The 24,798-nt window shown below is 39.1% G+C and overlaps 2 protein-coding genes and 1 long non-coding RNA gene across 5 annotated transcripts; 1 reads left to right on the forward strand and 2 right to left on the reverse strand.

Moving 5' to 3' along the window:
- Window positions 1–1,142: 1,142 nt before the first annotated feature.
- Window positions 1,143–18,466, forward strand: slc45a2 (solute carrier family 45 member 2). Of its 3 annotated transcripts, none has more exons than XR_014125120.1 (7): window positions 1,143–1,794; window positions 2,555–2,731; window positions 6,328–6,665; window positions 8,740–8,883; window positions 15,651–15,796; window positions 16,168–16,373; window positions 17,839–17,976. XR_014125120.1 is itself a non-coding variant. In XM_081720119.1 (7 exons), exons 1-7 carry the CDS (start codon window positions 1,350–1,352, stop codon window positions 18,064–18,066), a joined length of 1,581 nt encoding a protein of 526 aa, XP_081576245.1. In that variant the 5' UTR covers window positions 1,148–1,349; the 3' UTR covers window positions 18,067–18,466. The 3 variants fall into 3 exon arrangements, 2 of the variants coding, with proteins under 2 accessions (XP_081576245.1, XP_026855205.2); XM_081720119.1 differs by having other exon boundaries at window positions 1,148–1,794; window positions 2,636–2,731; window positions 15,651–15,774; window positions 17,839–18,466; XM_026999404.3 differs by having other exon boundaries at window positions 1,150–1,794; window positions 15,651–15,774; window positions 17,839–18,466.
- Window positions 18,467–18,599: 133 nt separating this feature from the next.
- Window positions 18,600–20,128, reverse strand: rxfp3 (relaxin family peptide receptor 3). Its single transcript, XM_026999406.3, has one exon. It carries the CDS (start codon window positions 20,126–20,128, stop codon window positions 18,893–18,895), a length of 1,236 nt encoding a protein of 411 aa, XP_026855207.2. The 3' UTR covers window positions 18,600–18,892.
- A 1,010-nt stretch (window positions 20,129–21,138) lies between these two features.
- Window positions 21,139–23,546, reverse strand: LOC113570741 (uncharacterized). The gene is made up of 3 exons (XR_003409917.2): window positions 23,474–23,546; window positions 21,442–21,539; window positions 21,139–21,272 (listed from the first exon to the last, which is right to left on the reverse strand). It is a non-coding gene; the product is annotated as an uncharacterized LOC113570741 (long non-coding RNA).
- Window positions 23,547–24,798: the final 1,252 nt, after the last annotated feature.

Raw genomic sequence — 24,798 nt, forward strand, 5'->3', positions numbered from 1 at the left:
TTTTTTTTCCCTGATGGCACGGGCATATTCCAAGATGACAATGCCAGGATTCATTGGGCTCAAATTGTGAAAGAGTGGTTCAAGGGGCATGAGACATCATTTTCACACATGGATTGGCCACCACAGAGTCCAGGCCTGAACCCCACTGAGAATCTTTGAGATGTGCTGGAGAAGACTTTGCGCTGTGGTCCAAATCTCTCATCATCAATACAAGATCTTCGGGGAAAATTAATGCAGCTCTGGACAGAAATAAATGTTGACATTGCAGAAGCTTGTGTAAACAATGCCACAGTGAATACATGCCATAATCAAAGCTAAAGGCAGTCCAACGAATATTAATGTGTGAGACCTTTTTTTTTTGGCCAGGCAGTGTATATAAGAGTTTACTTTTTAAAGCCAAACACACTTGAGAGTAAAATAGTGCATGTCTTTAAGTGCATGTCATAACCACTTCAGTATAAAGCCATGTAACTGAGCCAATGTAAATGCAGAAATATGCTAAGAATGTGACATTTTAATCTGAGTGGCTCTAAGCGTCTGATGTTCTCAGTGAGCCATGGCCTGGCCTCTTCAGTGTTACTGTTGGCAGTCTCACTCAGAATTGTGAGAAATTAGCTTATGTCTCACATGGTTTCTCTGCTGACAGGAGTGTCCCAAAATGCTTGTGAGTGAACTGTTTCTATATCTAAACTTGCAGGTTATTTGGAATTCAAGGTATATTTTTGGCCCTAGGATAAAATACATAACAGACATACTGTCTGCATCATGATGTCTTTAAATTCTTGAACTTTCATTGAACACCGGAATACCCCTCCCCTCTGCTGACGTTTAAACACGCTCTAGAGATCACATGCTGCATCATTTGATAAAGCTAAATTGCATAATCCACAGCAGCAAGACTCCACAAAAGAGCCCTTGTGGGTAGCCTGCTGCTAAAGGTTAAGCTTTGATCCAGTTAGCTTAACCTTGAAAGTTCGTTTTTTTCCTAGACAAAAATCAAGAATTGTGCTGACAAATTACTCCTTAATTGTCTGTGCCAGGTCACAACCATCATCTCTTCAGACCAATACTAATTTCCAAAGTCCAGTCATTCCTAACTAGAAATTCAATGTAAAGTAGAGAGTAAAACCTCTCGGTTTGTAATCTTTGTCACGTGCTTACAACTGGCTGGAGGCCTTTGGTAACTAGAGCAGAAGAATGAAAAACTACATTCATTTAAATGAGGCAGTTGCCTTCTCTCTCCTCAGTCCAGATAACATCTAGAGTGCTCAGCTATGTGGTCCTAATAAGCTGCTGCAAATTTCGGGAGCTTGCTGACCAGCGAGAGCTTGATCTGAGAGCAAAAAGCCATGACTCTCCTAACTGAGGATAAGCCCCGTGGCTTCCCCAAACCAGGCAGCCGCACTACAGCAGTGGAGCCCCACTCAGTGAGCAACATGTCCAAAGGGGCCTGTGAGCACGGCAGAGGGTCGGGCATGCCACCTGAGCCTCCACGGAGGACTCGGGGTCAGCTTATCATGCACGCCATGGTAATGTTTGGGAGGGAGTTCTGCTACGCGGTGGAGGCAGCGTTTGTCACACCTGTGCTGCTTAGCGTGGGGCTGCCGCGGAGCCTCTACAGCCTGGTGTGGCTTATCAGCCCCTTGCTGGGCTTCACTCTGCAGCCGGTCATTGGCTCGGCAAGTGACTATTGCAGATCCTCATGGGGCCGCAGGAGACCCTACATCCTCTCCCTGGGAATTATGATGATGATGGGAATCACTATGTTTCTCAATGGAGATGCGGTGATAACAGGTGAGGTGTCACAGGCATTTTAAGTGTCTCAATCATAGAAGGTTTAGCTGACTGGATATGATGCCGTTAGTGCTGAACACTGATTATTATGGTGTGTTCTGTCTTTCTGTCTTTGTTATTCTGTGTTTCTTGCTTTGCTTGATTGCTCTGGGAATATGATATGCCCTATTTAGATTTGCTTTAATTATTTAGCATATTTATTAAGCATACCTTTTCTTTGAAAATATTTTCTAAGTTATATAGGATTAATTAAGGTGTAACAGTAGCATAATTATTTTGTCATTTCTAATCAAGGGCCGAATTATCAGAATTCTATTTTAAATTAAACAAAAATGAGACCATTACACAGCATCACTAAAGATCAAAAGTGCACATCACCACTCAGATTAGAATATTTAAAATGTTTTGTTTACTTGTTTTTGTTGTTCTTTTTCTGCTTTTTGTCGTCCTGTTATTTTTATAAGACCAAATTTGCTGAACATTAATTGTATTACAGCACGTTGTCTAGACATTTATTTCGTGTTGTTAAATTCAAAGCCATTAGAGGCATAGTTATCTATTAGGAACAAAATCCCAACACATTTGGAATTTAAATGAAAAACCTTCTTTATATTTATTTAGACAAGCCATTAGTACATTTCTATAAAAGGTATCAGCTAATTGAGAGCCCAGGCTCTGAAAATATATGATTTGTGTCCTCGTTTCAGTTGAGAGTGGATCTATTGAAACTGATGCTGCAAATGTGCTCTTACTGTTGCAGCTTTAATGCCAAGCAGGGGTGTGAGGAAGATCTGGGCCATAGTACTGGTCATGATTGGAGTGGTGCTCTTTGACTTTGCAGCAGACTTCATAGATGGGCCTGTGAAAGCTTATCTGTTTGATGTGTGCTCTTACAAAGACAAGGAGAAAGGTCTTCATTATCATGCCCTATTTACAGGTAAGGGGACGTTTCTGAATGCTCCCACATGGCAAGTTATCTTATTATACTGAATAATTAATTTTGTACATATATAATAACTATGTTGAAATTTTTATACAATGTATCAACTATGTATATCTGTTCTCAGGACAAGCTCTTTCATTGTCTTATCACAACCTTTACTTCTCACTCACTCACTCGCTCACTCACTTGCTCGCTTTCTCATGCTTCTTCTCCTGCTTTCTTTCTCGTTGTTTCTCAGTCTCCTCTCTCTCTCTCTCTCTCTCTCTCTCTCTCTCTCTCTCTCTCTCTCTCTCTCTCTCTCTCTCTCTCTGGTAATCTCTGGTAACTGGGAAGGGCCAGAGTTTGTATTCCTGTAAATCTCCTCCTTTGTGTTTTATATCCTTTTATGTCAACGGACATATTTCTTGTCTCTGAGAATCATATTAGAGAGTTTCAGAGAAGGCTGTAAAGTTGTCTTGACATTTCTCAGATTGACAGCATCTTTTCTGCTCTTTATCTTCATTCTTCCATGCTGTATAAAATACTTTATACGCTTGTTCTCTGTCTCTGTGTCAGACTATTGTTGTAGCAAGAACCATTGGCTTTTACAGACTAGTGCTGTGTTCATCAGATTGCTCCATTTTATAGGCAGTCACAAATCCACATCATGGTAGTAATTTACCTAAGGTTTTATATGTGTAAATGCTGAAATCTCTTATACTTCTGTACAGTGTGTGTTAACATGTAAGTAAATATTTATTACGTATTCAGTATTTGCACTCATTGCACAGCCAAATCATTAATTGAATTAAGCCTTCTCTTTCTATGTTCCAGTGTCACAGAATTTCAAGATGAGGACATTTTACATAGCTATTGTAGAGACATTTACAAATGTAAATATATGGCATTTGGCGGATGCACTTATCCAGATCAACTTAAAAAGTGCTTTGTCATTTACACATGGAATGTATCCCAGCCAGTACAGTATGTTAGAGTCCAAGATACCATTGAACTAGAATGCTGTTGAAATACAAGGATCAATACTGATGCCTAGAAGTGCACAACACATAAGCTCTATAACAGACAACAATCAGTGCAATAAACAATATCCTACAATAAGTACTAGAGTTTCAGTTACTGAACATAGGTGCAGCATCAATGGTCGTTTAAATATTCCACAAATAGATGGGTCTTCAGTCTACGTTTTATAACATTTTATAACGTTGTGTGATTGTTTATCCCTCTCAAAATATGAGACAAATCCTTATTCCCAGATGTTTTTGGGGTTTTTTTTGGAAAATTTGGCAGCAGATTAGTCTAACTGAATCTTGGGTTGTAGTGTACAGAAGTGCTGTGGCTGCAGCCTAGTCCACATTTTTTTTCTGGTCATTAAATAGCCTAGAAGCTTCTGCTGGCTGCCAGCCCCTGGCATCTTGCTGGTGTAGTAAAGCCCAGCATATAATCTGTGGTGGAAGGGTTTCTGGTGGGCTTTTGTTGCATAAGAGTTTGACTCAGAGGTGTCTCTCCTGGTTTCTTGGCGATTCATAATTTTCAGGCAGAGGGCTGCAGGCTCTCTTAAAAACAAAGATGTTTGGATTATGAATTCATATTGGAGTTAAAATAGCAAAAAGCAAGTAAATACTGAGCAAACATTATTTAAATATCCTTAATTGTAGGAATTCGTATGTAAACTACAACAAGACACTTCATAGGTGAGAGTTTGACTCACTTTTGAAAGAGGCATGTAACCTGCTTCGAGCACAGGAAAGTGCAAGTAGAACAGATGGCCTGGAAGGCTGGTCCTCATAATACTTACTGAAGTTCATTGAAACTGGTGATGAGAGATGTGCAAGTATGTGGCTCATCAGTGTGTGATAATACGGGAAGCAGGCACAGAGTGCTGTGAGCATGTTCAGTGTGTACTAATCCAGTGCCGACTTAGTCATGTGCTGGGATCATGGGTTGATATGCATATGACCAGTTCAAACTACAGCTCTAGTCTGTGGGTGTCTGTCTGTCTGGGTGTCTGTGTGTATATGTGTGTTTGAATGTGCACACGTACGTGCAATGAGTGTGTGTGTGTTCATTTGCATCAAAGTTGGAGTAAATGCCATTGACTGAAGTTAACACTTATTCGATTGGTCATTTACAAATTTCAACTACACTGCCCAAATCCAAAGGAGAGGTTTTGACTTCAGTGCTTCCACACCAGCTAGAAGCTGGTTAGATCTTCAACATACTATACTTTATGTGGCTCAACCTTGGTTGTTGAATTCAGGGCCTTTTATAGGGAATAATCTTCAAATCCCTTCAGTAGTTGAGAGAATACAGTTCTGGGATTACTATTAATCTAGTTTTATGAATTGTTTTGCTTTCTTAAATGAATTGCATCAGGTCCTGTTCCTGGAGACCCAGGTTCAATTTCACAAGGCTGATATTTTTCTTTCTTTTATGGGCATCTGAGAATCTGTTCATTTAGTTAGGCTTTTCATTTAGTTAGGCTTGTGCTTTGTACAAACATCTAATAATTGTTTGTGTTGATACACTTTTGATATATATGAACAATATCCTTTAATGTATTAAATTCCCAGCAGCAATGGAGGATATGACAGTATGCTATGGCTATTACACTAAATTATACGAGTATCACCAGAGCTAATTTATCAACAGAACATTTCAGAAGGAAGATTTATACTAATAATAAAGAACCCATAAACTACTAGTGGTGTCATACTGTCAATTAAAACTATAATAACAAATAGATGTCTGAATGTGATATATGAGACTACTGGTTTGATGGTATAATAAACATGTTTTGCTCACATAATATGTAAGTTCCAACTTGCTAGCACAGCCCAGAAATACTAAACCTAATATATTTTATGTGCAGTGCTTTGCAAAGGTTTTCAACCCCCCTAAAATCATCTGGATTATAAATGACACACAAATTGTTACAGCCAGTATTTTATTGCAAATCAATATGCTCTTAAGGTAAATATTCACTGTCAAAATGCATTATTTGTTAAAAATCCTGTTTGCATAAGCTTCATTCTAGCACTTTTTAGAATAAAATCTTGCTGCAATAATAACTTTGTTTGTTGGAGTACATTCCTACGAACATTGTGCACTGTTTGGGAGTAATTTTGCAGGATTTACTTCAGCTTGTCTAAACTTGTTAGATGGCACTTTTTGACTGCAATTTTCAAATAGCACGACAGACTTTTTTTTTATTTTTGCTAAATCTTTATAAAAGTAGAGGCCAGCTGTAAGCCAGGTTTATCCTTGAGCTTCCACACCACAGGGGCTGAATAATCATGCAAACAACTTTTTTTTCCTTCAGTTTTTAATGTAAGAATATTCTTTTCCATAAAACCAATATCACTTTAATACTTTTTGAGGGTCAGTCTTTTAAAATAAAATATGATGCACAAAATAAAGTGTCATTTGTGATCTAGGCTAATTTGATGATTTTTGCAAGGCACAGCATCTTCCAATATTATATTTATTTTTTCCTTTTTCTCACCCGCCCTAACTTTATAGTACAGAAAAACCTATAAAAGTATATTTACTTCTAATGTTAAAATTTGATACAGCACTTATTTCACCTGCAGGTCTGGGTGGAGCCTGTGGCTACCTAACTGGTGCAATGGACTGGGGCCACTCTGCTCTGGGAGCCCTGCTGGGCTCCGAGTACCAGGTGATTTATTTCTTCTCGGCGCTGACATGGACCTTCTTCCTCACTCTGCACCTCTTCAGCATCCCTGAGATGCCTCTGTGCAAGCAGCTTGTGTCTGACCCCTTCGGGCTGGCCACTCCCCTGCTGGACACAGATGGCACCGCCTACGGCACGACCACACCCAAGGAGCCACCACCCTTGCCAGAACTCCGCCCCCGTGCCTTCTCTGCGCTCAACGAGGCCAACTCCATCACATCCAGTGTCAACAGAGAGGTTGGTCATCATGTACAACCTTGCTGCTTGCTTTCTGTGTGCTTCTCCACATTCCCTTCCAGCTGCATATTTAGTCACATTACACATTTGTTCCTCTTGAGATCTCCTTTCCTCTTGTCTTTTCTGTATTTCTTTCTTTATTTCTTTATCATTTGAATTTAGTATGTTTAGCTCACTTTTAGGGCATAATGGAGATGAAGTATCCAAAGGAAGGTAAAAATATCAAAGGTGTGAGCACTTGTTCTATTGTGTACATGTTTATACTTTATTTTACATTGTCTTGAAAAGTTTTGAAAAGTTTTTTGTTTTCTACAGTTATATGTAAATGAAGTTATCTGATTAATGCATTTAGCCTCAGTAACAAAAATCAGACATATTGTTCATGAAACCACAGCCTTGCCTCTTATGCAAGCCTGAAATTTATGTGAGTCATATGAAATGTTACTCTCTATTTACTGATGGAATTCATTACTGTGGAAAAGCTCTCCAATAATAAATAATGCAGCCTTAAGCTATTTCAGAGCAATATTTTGCTCAGCAGTAGACTACCTGTTCAAGCACTTTTAGAATTCTGAAGGACATTATCTATAGAAATTGTGTGTGTTCTGTGTCTGACAACTGATGATTTCACCTGTTGTTTGCTGCCACATTTTCTGTTACTGAAAACCATGCTTCTAGTGCTACCATACTGTGAAAGGTACACTTTGGGGGTGACAAATCTGAGATGTCACAGTAATACTGCTATTCTGAGCTCTTACTCAGAGTCCTTCAATGATTAACTGCTTGCTTGCCTCACAAGATAGACAATCTGTCCCTGAGACTGTCACAAGAGCTCTTCTGCTTATGTATAAACCTTTCTGTTGCACAATACTCCACATGACATTAAAGGTGCTGGAAGGTCAGGCCTAGAGAACGCTAAAGTATAGGGATCTTCAAAACATTGTCTTGTATCATATTTAGAATAAGCAAGGGGCTTAATGCTGCATTTGAAGGAGAGGAGCTGAACCATCTGCAGTGGTTCATGGATGATTAGGTTTATGGTGATTTAGCAGCATACACCAGGCATGAGCAGAGGAAGGAGCAGCAGCATGAGAACATCATTTCAGCTCTAATGAAAGGACAAGCCATAAAGACTCTCTAAGGCTTTTCATGACATAAAGCATGTGCTACATAGTATAATACAATTATAAATACACAACCTTACAATACATAGTGCATAAGCACACTTCCACCCACAGTCTTATCCTTCTGCATTCAAAATTCTAAATTTGATATCAGCTGATTTCAAAACTTGATTAATTATACCTTTTGGTTTTATATGGCTGGCCAACAAATGGCTAGCAAGGAATCATGTCTTGCATTATTGTAATTATTATGACTATGGCAAAAAGATCATGATAAAAAATTAAAAGACACGTTGAACTATTAACTGCATATTTTATGACCACTCTGTCTGTTGCTTCCCTCCATGAGTACCTTCATGTTGATTGAAAGAGAGTGCATGAGGTAGGCAGGAAATAAACAGAAATAACGTGATGGAAAAACAAGTTCCTGTATTCTTAGCCAATTATGTTTCTTAATGATGCAGCCTACTATGTTTATTAGGCTTTTTCCTGTGCTCCTGTGACCAGGTAATTAGCTTAGACAGCTTTTCATCATTTCTGCCTCATTAAATTGGAGTGTTTTAAGATGAGAGGGAGTGGTGAAACTAAGGATGATGTCTGTGGTAATGAAATAGGTACAGATGCTTACTTAACATTATTTTTCCCTTCCTTGTTTAGATTAACCGTCGTTACTTAATGGTTCCACAGACCCTTTTATAAATATTTCTGTTAATACATGCCTGGCAGCATGATATCTGCCATCAGCACAAAATCAGTCAAATAAGGGTTGAGTTTTAAAAATTTTCAAGGATGGCCCCAAGCACCTCAGAAAGAAATGTACTATTATAAATGGCTTAATGGGATTATGTATAGATAATTTACATAAATAATTTGGTGTGTGTGTGTGTGTGTGTGTGTGTGTGTGTGTGTGTGTGTGTGTGTGTGTGTGCACGCATGCATGCATATTGCAGGTACAGAAGAGAATGACTCTAAAATCTTTACTATCAGCCATGGTCAACATGCCCAGTCATTACCGTTGCCTGTGTATAAGTCATCTGCTGGGCTGGACTGCTTTCTTGTGTAACATGCTCTTCTTCACTGACTTTATGGGGCAGGTTAGTAACATCTTACATGTATATATATATTCAAAAGATGCACCATGGGGTTATTCAAAAGATGTACCATTGGGTTCTAATGTTCTGAGACTGTGGATCAGAGTGTGAGTTTCCTAACTTTATTGATGCCATAACAAACAAATGGAAACAGCATTAAAATATTAGCATTAAAATGCCTTGCCAGTGGAATAGACAAATCCTTAATTTTGATGGCCCTGAGGTGTTTCACAAAATGATCAGTTTTGCTAATGTAAAGCTGATTATATCTCTTGTAAGAAATACAACAGACAACTGAGGAATTGGTGATATAAATTAATCCTTTCAATTACATGTAGCACGTGGAGTGGCTGCAGGCTACAGCATCACAGTTATAATTTGTCTTGCATTTGTCTAGTCTTTGCATCATCCTGGAGGATTCAGTGTGTGTTTAAGTATAATATTAGTCACAATTTTATTAGTGGGATTATAAGTGAGCACAAAAGGAATTTTTATTGTCTTAACAGTAGATTGTTTATAGGTGTAATGTTGGGAAAGAGGCAGAGTCAGGATGCTGAGGCGAGTCTTGCATACACACAGACATTCATTTAACGTGACAAAAACAGAAACCAAAACAATGAGCGATAACAGGAAGTACAAAATATGACAGCTAACGCACAGTGTGTAAAGCAAACACAGGGTCAAAAACCGACAATGACAGGGACAAACACAGGGCCCTAAAATACACAAGGAAATGAGTGAAACTAGGGACAGGTGCAGCAAATGATTGACAAACAAGAGAGGGGCATGGCAAAAAGGGGGAAAAAACACACATACACCTGTAGCTTGGATGAGCCACATACACGAAAGCCATGTGGGCTTGGAGGGAGGAATCCAGGAGGGGCAAGGACATGTGGTGATTTTCTTAATGAATCCCCACTTATGTAAATATTCACACATATTCATACATTTCTAAAGAAAATCCATCACATAATAACTGCATCACATAATTGTTTTCATGTTCATGTATGTGAGTTTGTTGTACATCTGTGGCATTCTAAGTCACCAGATCTAGTAGAGCACCACTAGGGATGTGGTATAACAAGAGATTCCCAGCATGCATACAAGAAGTCTGCAGCTAGTATGTGATGCTATTATGTAAACAAGACAAAAATCCCAAAGGCATGTTTACATTGCCGTTAAGAATTAAGACCTCTGTGAAAGCAAATGGGTTTACTGACCAGTACGAGTATTTATTATTCTTAATAAAGTCAATTGTTATTTTTTGAAATTCTAATAAAATGAGATGTTTTTGTTTCTCTTACACACTGAGCTTGGGTTTCCTGATTCTTTACTATAAAATACATTATAAAAGAGCTTGAGTCCATTCATTACTTTGATTTAGAAGTCTGATGAAAAGCATTACTGGATGTTACTTCAGCTGATTCTTTGATATGCTTCCGATTCATCCTAATTTACTAGACAGTCCTTCTAATTATTTTCATTACCAGCTTTAGAAGAGCTGCATTTATTATGGCATAGTGAAAAACAAATTACTTCAGCTTATTAAGAGTAAGCTTTTTGGCATGACTAACCTGATTATTGTTCAACTAGGATAGATAAATGGGTCATCTCATAGAGGAATGACAGCAGTCTGCTGATGATGATTTGGTTATTTCAGTTATTTTACCAGGGCTAAATAAAGCTGAGGAAATAGAATCTTTACTGGCTCAAGCAAAGAGCTGGCATGAACCCATACCAGCAGGACCTCAAAGTAAAAGGCCCAAAACATATCCTACATGGGCAAAGATGTACCTGTATGCAATGAAGAGAGAAAGCCTATCTATACACTTGGAACATTTCTCAGAATACATGTTAAGCTGTAAATATCTTGACATATTGAAATTTCATTATAAGTGATGTTGCACAGATGATGGAATTTCAAATTAATCCAGATTTCTGTTGCTGTATAACATGAAAAGTGGGTTAATAGTATGAGGAATGTTTTCTTGGCACACCCTGGATCCTCTGATTCCTGTGGATGAATGTTTGGATAGTAGGACTTCACTAAGCATTGTGGCCAGCCAAATTCATACCTTCATGGCAGCTGGTTTCCCCTATATCAGAAAAACACTTTCAGCAGGGCAATGCACCATGCTACAAGAGTCAAATGGTCATGGATTTGTTCTCACATGTCAGTGAGTTTGCTTTCTTCTCTGGCCTTCACAGTCCCCAGTTCTTAATCCTTTAGAGCATCTCTGTAACAAGGTAGAACAGGCTGTTCAGAGCATGTCAGTACCTCGCTCTGATTTGTGGCAGCTGCAAACAACTATGCTGTCCACATGGGCCAAGATTCCTGCAGAACAATTTAAATACCTAGTGGAATCTATGTCATGCTAAATGCTGTGGTTCTGAAGGCTAAAGGTGTATGTATGTGTCTACATTGAATCATATGCTTTTCATGTAGTTGATCCAGGCAATGCTTAGATTGGTCTGGTCCGCTCTATGTTTCAGTAGATGGTACTTTCTGCCTCTGGTATTATCAGTCCCCTTTTAAGCAGTGCTGATGAGCTTCCATATATGCACATTCAACTTGGTGGCTAGTATTCCTGACTGGCGCGTCCATGTTATAGACAGGCAGGTTAATGTAGTTGGGTGGTATTTATTGGGGTCCTTCATGACCAGCCAAGATGGGAATCGGTATTTGGCTGGTGGTTCATTTGTTCTGCTAGCCAGCCAAGCAGAGCTGTTAGTTTCTTTAGCCAGTAGACAGAGATCATGTCAGAGGCAGGGACTACCCAGATCATCATGTTTCCAACCCACTCTTGGACATCTGCTGTTGTAATGCTGTCTGGTTTCGTGACTTCTGCAGCCAGGCTTTGATCTTTAATCTTTATGCCCTTCTGGAACTCTATAAATTTGCTGACTTCCATCTGGGTTGTCTTTATCTTGGTTTCTAGTCTCTATTTCCAAGGGTGACAGCAGAAGTGGCCTGTGGCTTGTATTTTGTGGCCTAAGGTCTCAAGAATGACTACTGCAGCAACATACACCTGTTTGTTCCAGTTGCATTCTGACTGCAGTCTAGGCAGTGATATTTACAACTTGTTTAATCTATCTCCATAGATAATAGGAGATACATAGTTGTAATAGGAGGCATCATTTCCAATGGAATGCTTAGCCCTGTATAGTCAATACGACCATAAGGGCCCTCATACAGAACTCAAACAAACACTAGAGAACATAGAAGCCAACTCAAAGACAATTGCTCAGGTCACCATAAAGTGTAGTATATACTAAGGATATGCACTGTCCCTACTACTTTTCTGCATAGACCTAAGTCCTCTCAGATAGATCGTCAATAAGAGTTACAAGTACAGATTCAGGAGTGAAACTTCAATCAGCCAAGACAGAAAGGGACATTGACTCATGGATCCACCAGGCTATAGCATTTACAGAAAGGATTTAGGAATGTAATTTGGCTGATAGTTATAAAAAAAAAAATTAAAAAAAAAAGATTAGGACAGAAGGAATTGAACGTCCATTAGGTCATATAACAGATGTGGAAGACAGGAACAAATACATAGGGATTATCCAGTCATACAGGAACCATGAGACAGAAACAAGAAGGCCAGCAACATCCAAGTACCTCCATGCACTCCGTGCAAGAAGAGCAAAGCCATGCATGGCATGACAACAGAGCCTCTTATACAATCCAGCACCTAGTAACAGGATACACAATGCCGGCAAGAAAAGCATACTCTGACACACTACCAAGTATCATATAGCCATATCAGCTGGACAGGCCAAAGTCCAAATGGGAGGAACCACACAGCGTGGTGGAGAACAACAAGGCTAAGATTCTGTAGGACCTCCATATCCAGACAGATAAACAAGTAACAGCAAACCAACCAGACATCATGATGGTGGACCAGATGCAGGAAACAGCAGTGACAATACATGTGGCAGTCTTAATTGATTAAAAGGAAACATTCAAAGGAAGGAAAATGAGAAGTTTAAATATATGACAGACTTAAAAAGGAAATCGAGAGAATGTGGAAGATTAAGTAAACACCAAGGTTGTCCCAGTGGTGATAGGTGTGCATGGAGCTGTGACCCCTAAGCTGAAAGTGTGGCAGAAATCTCAGTTCAGAAGAGCACAATTCTAAAAACCAAAGGCCAAAGTGTGAAGAAAAATAAGATATAACCACCCACTGGAAGGGTTCTAAGGCACGTTTTGAGTTTGGACATGTTAGTTGGAGCACCAGTTATATTCAGCTGCAGTTTGATTCCTGCAATCCTCCTCTGGCCCCTTTCATCAGTGAGGTTTTTTTTTATGTCCACAGGATCCCATTTTGCTGGATATTTCTTCTCAGTTACACCATTCTTGGAATACTCTCAACACTGTTACACACGAAAACCCCACCAGATAGGGGTTTTGAAATACTGGCCAATAATACTAGTTTTTGAAATACTGACCACAGCTAGTCTAAGCACCAATGACCATGCCTCATTAGACGATGCTCAGATTGCCCGATTTTCCCATTCCAAAGTGGATTTACACTGAAAAAACTTACTCACCTGACTTTATATTGCACTTCAAGTTCAAGTTCAACTTTCAAGTTCAACTTTCAAGTTCAACTTCAGGGTCATGTGTCTAGTTTCCATACAGAGAAGGTGTTTATAATCATAAAAGGTGTTTATAATAAAGTGGCAATTCAGTGTGTGTGTATATGAATATGAAAAAAATCCCCACTCATCCTCCCTATGGGCTTTTTTCCTTCAAGTTTGGATCCTCTACCAGAGCACTGGGAGCTTGAAGATCCTGCATAATATCTTAGCTGTTCCCTCTCTTCTGGACGGAGATCTTGGATGTTGTTCCTGGGATCTGCTGATGCCACACTCCCAGTTTGGGAGTGATAGCCCATAGTGCTCTGATTGCCACAGAAACCACTGTTGTTGTTCCTGATGTTGCTATCACTTGGGATTGCTACATCTATCACTACGGCCCTCTTCTAATTTTTACCCATCACTACTATATCTGCTTGGTCATTACCATTTTGTCAGTCTATATCTAGACGTCCCACAGATCCTAGCTTTGTTATTCACCACTTTTGGGGGTGTATCCCAATTTGACATTGGAACTTCAAGCCCATACTCGGCTTAAATGTTACATACATGTATGTATGCAAGCCACTTGGTAATGGCATTCCATCTCCGTTCTCCCTGCATTACATCTCCGTTCTCCCATCTTGCATCATGCTGTCATGTGCTGGATTGTTTCAGGGTCATCTTTGCACAGCCTCTATTGATCTTGTATTCACAGCTTGTTCCTGTGATACCATGATTAATGCCGCCGTGGTGTCTTTCAGTCCAGCCATTGGTATGATTTCTCCATATCAGCCATTCCACTATTTCCCAGATGATTCCTGCTCCTTCTCATTACCATCCTATTCAGGTTTCTGCTGTCTGAGGTACTCACTAAACACTTCATCACTTGGGACTATCTTCCTTGTGTACTCCTTTATCTTGGTTGTTTCATCCTGGATAGTGGATCTGTTACTCACTAGTCCACAGCCTTCCTCCTTCTGCTTAGTGTAGAGTCTTAGAGTGCTGGATTTGGGATAAAACCCTCTGTGCATTGTGAGGAGTTTCCTTGTCTTGATGTCAGTGGTTTCTACCTCCTCCTTTGGCCAGCTTATTGTGCCAGCAGTGTATCTGATGATTGGTAAAGCATAATGACTGGTAGAGTATCTGATGACTGTTAGAACATAGGTACCATTCAGTTGACTTCTCAGGATTTGCCTCACTATTTGTAGGTATTTGGCTGAAGCTACTTCCTTTGTGGTGTTTTCATGATTCCCATTTGCCTGTAGGATTCCAGGGTACTTGTAACTGTCATCAACATCTGCTGTGTTACCTTCCAGTAGGATGATCCCCGCATTTCTGGCTACCTTTCCTTTCCTTGTAACCATCCGTCTGCACTTAGTCAGTCCGAATGATATTCTGATGTCGTGGCTGTATATCCTGGTGAAATGAATTAGTATGTCAGTCTCTCATTCCCTTCTGGCATACATCTTGATGTCATCCATGTAGAGGAGGTGACTGATGGTTGCTTCATTCTGTAGCTGGTGTCCGGAATGAGTCTTGCTTATGATCTCACCGAGGGGATTCAGGCCTATGCAGAGAATCAGTGGGGACAGGACATCTCCTTGGTAAATCTCGCACTTGATGGAGACTTATGGAGCTATTGGCTTGATGTTGGCCTTTAGAGTTGTCTTCCACAGTCCCGTTGAGTTCTCTCTCTCTCTCTCTCTCTCTCTCTCTATATATATATATATATATATAGAGAGAGAGAGAGAGAGAGAGAGAGAGAGAGTAAAAATTGCAGAGGTCCTTTAGCTGTGCATACATATGTATGTAAGTATGAATGCAACAAACTTTTTTTTTTTTGTTTGGTGCTGGAGAATAAATATTTCAGATTTAAAGCTCTCAGTAGGATGACAAATACACTAAAAACAGCCCATGCTGCTCCCAGCAGAGTAGCTGATGTATAAGCTATTATCAGACACCGGGCCCAGTTGTGCTTTTTTTGCCTAGCTGTGATTAAATCAAGGAGCTTTATATTTTAGGAGGAGTTAACTGTCTGCTTGCATTACTAGTGTCAGAAGTCCCACTGATAGATTCTTACTCATTTACACAGAAGTCTTCCCTGCTGTCACTTGTTGTTTGTGTGCCTTTTATGGAATGGCAGTTGTGTCTGATGATGTCTCATTTGTGCATGCTACTTCCAGATTGTGTATAAGGGAAACCCATATGCAGCTCACAATTCCACTGCATATACCACCTATGAGAGGGGCGTTGAGATGGGCTGCTGGGGTCTGTGCATCAATGCTGTGTCCTCCGCTCTCTATTCCTGTAAGTGTTCCTGCCCCCTGATGTGAGTGCATTGCCCACCAGCCATATTAGTCTACCATTCATTGCACCTGCCTTTGAAGCAGTAAATGACTGCTCAGTGTCTCTCAGTCTGTGGCAATCTGTGAATCAAAGAAAATCATAAAATGCTGCCATTAATCTAAATGTCTGAAAGGAGACTTTCTGGTCATTTATTCTTAAGGAGCAGATTTCAGAGGGCTTTTTGAATGACTTATTGACTCAAAGATAAAATGTACTTTAGACTAAAAGCATTTATCAATAGATGATCTCCACTGATTATGTAAAGTGTAAATTGTCTCTACATATGTTATGTATGACATGCATTTTATATGGAGTATCTTTTTAGATATTACAAGCAAATGTTTTTGTGCACAGATGTACAGAGACTGCTGCTGCCATGCATTGGCCTGAAGGGACTCTACTTTTTAGGCTACTTTGCATTTGGTCTGGGTACCAGTCTGATCGGCTTGTTTCCTAATATAATTTCCACATTGACGCTGTGCGGTGCGTTCGGTGTGATGTCCAGCACCCTTTATACCATTCCATTCAACCTTATCACAGAGTACCACAAGGAGGAGGAGGTGAGTATCAGGGCATGCTAAACAGAATGGCTCAATCTATGCAGTTTTATTCTCTATATGATGAAAGCATATTTCAAAGCTCTTGGTTTGCTATTGTGCTTATTCTAAAGATTATTAATTTCTCTTATTAGAGGCAAATGAGTTTTATAATATGTGCTGATAAGTGTATCAGAAACAGGATATGACTCGTATTACTCAAAATATTGTTAGAATTGTGTAATATAAAGTACAATTGAAATTAATCAGTCACTTTGCACTTTAACATGAATTAACGCTGAAGAGGTGGAGTTTCCATGTTCTCCCTGCGTGGGTTACCGCCACAGTCCAAAAACATGGAGGTCTTATATAAATAAATTTCAAAATAAATAAATACACACACACACACACACACACACACACACACACACACACTTAGTGCAGCCCACCAGGGGACTGTGGTTCCAATAGAGATGCTGTGTGCAAATTGGCTGCTGCCTCTCATCGGTGTGTGAGTGATTGTAAAAGCTAATATATGTCTATAAAGTATCTCTGAGTATGAGAAAGGCGCTACATAAATGTAAATAATAATAATTAAAAAGATAACTTTTTTAGACTGCAGAGAGCTAAACAATGAGATGCCTTGACCCTGCGTGGATACAGTGCTGAAGCTTTTTTTTTTTGCAATAGAAATACTAACATGGAAGCTTCTTGTTGTACTGGTGATACTGTTCTGTTCGGGGGGAGGGGGTAGCCTATATTTATTGCGAACATTAGAAAATGCTTTGAGTTTTATTCTGAGGTGTACTGGTGGTAGGTGTGATCATGCTAAATATATTCAAGCACAGAAGTGGAGCTAAAAAAAGTCCTGGAACCTGTGTAGAGACTTTAATCCTGACTATATTTCTGACCATTACTAGATATTTGCTTGAGGTGTGGGCAGCTAATTTTATGTCTATTTATGAGAGAGTATTAGATGAACTACTACTAAAAGTGAGCTATTAGCCTTTGTGGAGAAATGCAAAATGCCCCAAGTGCAATAATGCTATCAGCTCATGGTGTAAGATCATTAGAACCGTAAAACATTTTTGGATGTAATATATCAGCGGAAATCTCAATAATTTCCTTACATTAATAATTACCCGTTACCATAGATGTTAGGCCATTTAAAGGATTAATTAGAAAGGCTGTGAATGGAGAACTGGAGTGCAAAATCTAGCCTCAGAATTCAAACACTCGTGGTGCTGATTTTACATTGTAAAAATCAAGCTTTCCCATTAAAACTTTCCATTAAAACAAACATCTGATTTCCATAGTACAATGTGCATCAGGCTAATATGACACAATAGATTTTTTTTCTGTCAGTTGGATTCTTCTGACTCTTTTAGCTCCATGAACATAGTATTACATGGAAAGCCAGTAATCATTTATTCACTTGATAATGTTTATGCTTGCCATCTCTTTCTCTCTGAATTCTCTTCTCCTACAGAATCAGAGAAGACAGGGTAATCACGACCCCTCTGTCCTGGGCCGTGGCACAGGTGTGGACTGTGCTGCCATTACCTGCATGGTCCAGCTAGCTCAGATCATAGTAGGAGCTGGACTCGGGGCTCTGGTTAACCTGGCTGGCAGTGTTGTGGTAGTGGTCTTATCAGCTTCAACCATGTCCCTCATTGGCTGCCTCTTTATTGCTCTCTTCATAAAGTGTGTAGATTAAACTTGGTCAGACTGGCAAAATGAACACGTCATCTCTCTTTCTACTGGTCTGCATTTTGTGTACTGAACATTCATTTTATTTTAGGTGCTGTAAAAATTATACAAATAGCTTTTTGAATGTGAGAAAGCAAATAGAATCTGTAATCTTATAGCACTTAACTGACCTGATAGATCATCTATCCTTTTGTGGGTTGGCTACTCAGCTGCCATGTGAGATATGAGAAATCAAATACCTAAAATGAATTGTATGTTATGGATCAATATATTTCATTGAGACATGAGTGGAAGATACCAACTGTGGAATAAGAAACTGAATCATTTACCTGTATCTGCTTTATTTCATTATTTTTGGTGGTGAGGTTTTTTTTCTGACAATAAATGATAAGTGCTTGTTTCATTGACATACAGTGATCTTAATGCAAGCATGGTAGTTTGGGCTCATATCAGTAGTTTTGGCTCATATTAATGCTGAGCACACTGATTAGTCCCACTTATAAACAGGTTATACATACAAATACACTACATTTGAAGCATGCCATTGTGACTATATAAATTGCTTGAGATGAGCCTCTTGACTATATCCAAACAGAATAAGTGCTTGTTTTGTATGTTTACAGTCTAATTGTCATTGCATTGACCAAAAAAAAAAAAAAACATTTGCAAAAAGAATATATTGACAGTCAAATGCTGAATATAGTCAAAACAAAGGCACTAGCCTATTGAACGGGAGGCAACCTGGGTCAAAAAACGCTAATTTGTTATATAGTAAATGAAAATAGTACAGGACAGATTAATCGGTTGCACATCAGATATAGTAATAAATGTTTCTACGTGCTGTTGGGTAGAAGGTCATTTTTTCCATTATAAATGACAACTCCGGGCGGATAGAAAATAAGTCCGGGCTCAGCCTGACTCAACGGCACTAGTGCACGTCCCTGCTCTTCCTGATCATGCTTCGTAGACGCGGTAAAGGGTCGCATATTAGTGACAGACGGCGAAGTAATTTGCCAAAATAGCTTTTTCAAAGCCTTTCTAAATTCTCTTCTCATTAAGCAATACAATATGGGGTTGAGGCAGCTGTTAGAATGTGCCAAGCAGACTGTAACTGGAAAAATATACACATGTGTGGTGTAATATTCGTAGCTAAAGTGTACTGCATTTAATTTGATTAGTATACCCCATGTTGTCAGTGCATGATTCGGTAGCCAACATAAGAAAAATGACAGAACTACAGTAGTTACCGACTTTGTAACCTTTGATCGTCTCTTTGCGCTGGAAGTGTTCACGTTTTTGTTAGTTATGAAGCGCAAGAGGAGTAAGTAACAAATGGAGATTATTCCAAAGGGGATGAGGAACCCCAGCAGTACCTTTTGTGCGTGATATAAACCCAGCCAAAACTGTGCATCGCCGCTCCGGTCGGGGAATTTGACTAGGCACAGTTCCTCGTTTGTTACGGTGGCTGTCGTGGAGAATATTGCATTCGGTAGCGCGGCGACTACTGCAGCCAACCATATGATGACACTCATCCACCGCGCTGAAAAGCGCAACCGGCGTCTCCTGTTCTTCAGAGCCGAGGCAACGGAACAGTACCTTGCAACGCTCATTGCAGTCAGAAAAAAAACGCTCGCGTACATGTTCATAGCAGTCACATATGACACTATCTTACACATCGCTTTTCCAAACAACCACGTGAAATCCAGGGCATTTTCTACTGCCCAGAAAGGTAGAGTTAAAACAAACTGAAAATCGGTAACAGCTAAACTGGTAACAAACAGGTTGATTGACGATTTTTTCCAAGCTTGCTTAGACTTCATGAGATACAGGACAAGGACGTTCCCAATTAAGCCCAGAGCGCATACCACTGAATAAATAATTGATATAAGGATTCTGAGGACTGTTGATCCATCTCCAACAAAATCTCTCTTATCTATTTCCACGAGGTCCTGTAAATCATTCCACGTATGATTAGTTTTATTGAACACGAAACTTGCGTTGTACTCGAGGATCGGCAGACTTCCCAAAAGGTCATCGATGATCTCTTGCATTGCCGAACTCCGCTGCATTACTAGCGTTCATGATAACCACTGATTCCTTGTTAAAATAGAGGTAATATACAAACTTCTCTTAGTGCAAGCTTTAACAAAATATTCAGGTTCCATCTTATTTTAAACTTCCTATTTCACATTTCACTAAGCCATATTTTTATTGGGTAAAATTTTCTTTGAATAAACGATTTTTTTTAAACATCAGACGACGTTCATGTCTTAACGTTAAAAGAGATATAAATAAAAAGCAGATTATGACGAAAGCTTTTGCTGAATGAGGTTGGCGCGAAGGTCTCTGTCATTTATTGTCCCTTCTTTGTGACAGAACCGCTTGGTGCTTTTTATTGAAGCAAGTGTCCATGGATTGGATGGCGTATTTTTACGCATTCAAGCAGCTCTATCCAGCATGTTTAAAAAGGGCTGCTACTGAGTTATCTTAATGCAAAACAACATAACACTGTTTCTCAACGATTTTGAAACTTGGAGTGTTATTTAGCAGTTTGATTTTAAATAATTTTCACAATGGAATCTGCAGGGACAACTGCAGAAGTTAAAGTCTACTATGTCTACTATGTCATTTATTGATCAGAATGTAATTGTCATACACCATCTTCCGTTTTGCTTTCTTTTTTCCTTACCTTCTATTGTAGTAGGATTCAGTAAACCCCAGGAGCATCCCAATAAAACATCACTCCAAATTGACAAGCAGTTCCAGTTCACTGAGCTTGAAATTAATGTATTCTTTACCTTTTATTTGTTACTGTCTTTGTTACTGTCTTCCATATATCTTAGACATCTATAAAGTTGCAAAGCCATTCGATTTCTTTCTTACTGGCAAGTGTTATTCATATTACATGATTTAACATCAGGATGGCTTCTGATGTGAAACTGACTGAGGGCAGTGAGAACACCTTCAGACTTAAAATGGACTTATGGGATGTTATTGCAATGAAGGCACACACACACAAGGGAGAGGATCCAACTGCTAGAGGTTTTATTTAATTTGTGGTGCAGGTAGGAATTGTAGGGAGAGGTTGTAGGGCTTTGAGCATTCCAAGTCAGGTAGGTGGAGTTAGGCTGGTAATCCTGCTCAGGTCAGCCCAAGGTCAAAAATGAGAGGCACAGTCCAGAGCGTGTCCAGGGGTCAGGAAGGAGACAGGGTCTGTAACACAGGCAGGATTCAGCAACCAGGAAGACAAATATGTACATGGAAGGCTTGGTATGAGAATGGTAATACTTCGCAAAGAGTGTGCAAGAGCTGGGAGTTTAAATAGGAGGTTAGTAAGGGAGAGAATAATAAACAGGTGTGTGGAATTAGTGCTCTGGCATACCAGAACGGAGATGTCGGTGGGAAGAGGTAGGCGTGGCATTACTGGGATGAGCGTGGTTCCTGGAATCCGTGCCAGTTATACACTTGAACGGATGTCATCTAGAGGGGTGAATAACAGTGCAGTCAGTTATCTAAAAAGAGTAGAAGTGTTTAAATTTTCTCTTTTGTTGATAGAAAGCAAGCCATTGGCAAATGAGAAAACTTTCAAACTAGTCCTTATATCTTTATACATGTTCAATTATCAAATAATGAATTTCAGTAATGGTTTCCATCACTCCTGAGGTAAAGGGCCAATTGCACATATTGCCTTTCTATTCCTTGGGTAAATGTAGAATGCAATCATTAAGTAGAACAGCTTATTATGGTGATGAAAGTCAGCATAATTAGCAGAACCTTAAGTTTTATATAGACCTTTTGCACATATGCCTGAGTGCTGGAGGTCATGATTGAGTTGCTGACAGTGGTGACCCCAAATGAGGATGGGCAAGGAATGGATCTGGTCTGAATACATTTTGAAGTGTAAATTGTGTTCAAAGGATTTTTATTAATTATGACAGATTAATGCCACCCAGATATAATTATATAATTGTTTAAACAAGTAATACTTCAGGAAAAGTAATGCAGACTGGTCTGAAGCACACAGGGATTCTTCATGAGACTGGATGAATGTTTGGTAGCAAAGTGTTCAAAAGACTCTGAGAGCAACTTATATATTTATCAGTATGGCATTACATGTTCTTCCTGAGAAACAATCTTATGACCTTGATGTTTACTAGTACCTTGAAGATGCTTGAATTCAATTTAATTTGGATTATCTACAGCAGATTTCTCCTGCTCAATCATTTATATTTATGGCATTTAGCTGATGCTTTTATCCAAAGCAACTTACAATTATGACAATACAACTTGAGCAATTGAAACTTAAAGGCCTTTGCTCAGGGGCCCCAACACTGGCAACTTGGTGGTGGGGCTTGTACATGCAACCTTCTGATTAGAAGTTGAGTACCTTAACCCCTGAGCTACTCACTTTTCTCATGTGGGATAGTATGATTAGGTATACTATCTTAATGAAGAATGAAAAGGACCAAAAAACAGAGCATGGTTGAAAGGGAAAATGAGTGTAATGTGCTAAATAATTTTTTTTTTAAAGTTTATATAATAAAAATATATAATTTAAAAAATGGAAACTTATATCCTGCTGGTTGAAAGTAGGAAACCATGTTGACATGACCTTTCATTAAGATAATATTTATTCTATTGCGTTTCCATGCTGTGCTTTTTATCTCAGAAATAATAGCCCCGCATGCAAGAAATCCAATATGTTTCTGTTCCCTATAGAAAAGGCTATTAAGTGTCTGACTTCAAAACAGGGAAAGATGGTGTTATTTTGAAACAACTCTACAAGCTATATTAATGAGAGCCATAGCACATACCCAACAAGCACAGCAACGCGGACAGCAACCACACCCTGTTCTGACCAGAGGACCAAAGCACCAGCATAGTAGCCAGCGCACCCATTTTACCTTACTGATAGCCCCTTTCGACCAGCATAGAACGGGTTCCATTCTGGTTCGCGCATGTAATTTTGAGAGTTTCGGGGTATTTCCGCCAAAAATAAATTCCTGAACCCAAAGAATTCGTTCCCAGCTGGAACTAAACAAAAGTAGGTTTTCAGCGTGAATCGTGTGGGTAGGTTGACAGCATTATACATTAGTATACATGTAATATCATATTTCCACGATTATTTAATATTGTTAAATTAATTATATTAACATTGTTTATTATTTGTAATAACTGTTTAATATGAGTTATTTATTATTTCGTTCGTTTCATTAAACGCTTCTGCAGGATACTCCTGTATGCGTCCTTTTTCCCCCTGCACGTGCTTCACCCATAACAAACATAATTTATTTTTATTACAAATAGTTCATCCATACTTGTTTTTTTTGGGGGGGGGGGAATAAAAACAAACATGTGTAACAAGATCACAAATGCTTGCAGATAATCTATACGCTCCGCCACTTTGTTACTACCGTTTACTTCCGTTGTGCAACGCTCTCCGTTGATGACGCATCGTTGATTCTAATGAAAATCGGTGCAAACGCGGAACGGTCCTTTGAAGAGCACCAAGTTTCTAAGAGGCATGCACAGACCCCGATCAAGAACTAGAGTTATTTTGGTCGAAAAGTGCTATGAGTGACAGACTCCATAACACTACTTGCTCCTTCCACTTCTCCTTTTCCATGTGTACCTCACGCATCCACCCTTCGTCCAGAGCCTCACAGGCTCCTCATAGCAGGGGGGATCCTTTAACCATGGGCACACTTCCAGTGGTCTCAAAGTGATTCCTTACGGAAATCCCTAGTAATTCTTATAAACATTAAAAAAACAACAACAAATGTTATGGAGCTACCCTCCACCACAGTGTGTTCATATGCACATATGCTATGTATACTTTTATATATGCGTGCACATAAATTAACACACAGGAATTGTTTGATCAAACTTTATTGACATGATTTATTGAGTGATGTCATTAACATTCGTGGAAAAGGGTTTTTTTTTGTAAGTAGTGAAATGTATTGTAAGTACGTGAAATTAAATATTGTTCTTATAATATGTTTCTAGAATTTAAGTTTAATGTTTATCTGGCCAGGAAAGTTTGTATATTTTAACTAAGTAGATAAGACTAAAGTAGATTAAGAGAAAAATGAACTACCTGTGATTATTTTTGTGGAGAGGCTTCCATGTTGTTTTGGGGGAAAAAGAAACCATATCCTGTGTTGAAGGGGACTTTTATGGGGAATTTTCTAGCCCAAAGACAGGAAGTGACATCACCCAATTTCCCATTTTTCCCTATATAAGCTTCAGAGGGAAAATTCAAGAGGTGATGTTTTTTTTGATGTTGATTGATATGGTAGACTTTATGATTGCTGGATTTGTCCTTAAACTTGTAAATACTACATTTTCCTTTTTGAATATTTTTGTTTGTTTTTGATGTGATATGGTTTTTCTTTTGCACTGAAACACTGGGAGCCAATAAACACCTTTTCTTTTGTATCCCACTTGGAGTGTACCCATGTGTCTTTTCTGCCGGACCATTGCAATCTAACTTAATATACTATACAAAAAGTCATTCAAGAACTTCTAAAATATTTATCTAAGGTAATGGCTTATTTAGGATGTGAGCACACCAGAAATGATTAATCATCAATAGTTAAAAAGTACTCAATTGTAACTATGCATGCATTGTAGCCTGCATGTCTGAATGAAGATGTAAATGTATTTTACCCTCATGCACAAGGAAGTTGGGTCAAGAGGTAAAAGTCTCTTCAAAAAGCATAGTTGTACAGCTGCA

The sequence above is a fragment of the Electrophorus electricus genome, chromosome 8 (genome assembly GCF_041902795.1).
Source record: "Electrophorus electricus isolate QZ-2024a chromosome 8, ASM4190279v1, whole genome shotgun sequence".
Lineage (NCBI taxonomy): Eukaryota > Metazoa > Chordata > Actinopteri > Gymnotiformes > Gymnotidae > Electrophorus > Electrophorus electricus.

Coding starts and splice junctions, on each gene's coding strand:
- rxfp3 (XM_026999406.3), bottom strand. CDS start 20,128: ATGCAGCGGAGTTCGGCAATGCAAGAGATCATCGATGACCTTTTGGGA.
- slc45a2 (XM_026999404.3), top strand. CDS start 1,350: ATGACTCTCCTAACTGAGGATAAGCCCCGTGGCTTCCCCAAACCAGGC. Junction 1,795..2,554: donor TGGAGATGCGGTGATAACAG/GTGAGGTGTCAC, acceptor TTACTGTTGCAG/CTTTAATGCCAAGCAGGGGT. Junction 8,884..15,650: donor TCACTGACTTTATGGGGCAG/GTTAGTAACATC, acceptor TGCTACTTCCAG/ATTGTGTATAAGGGAAACCC.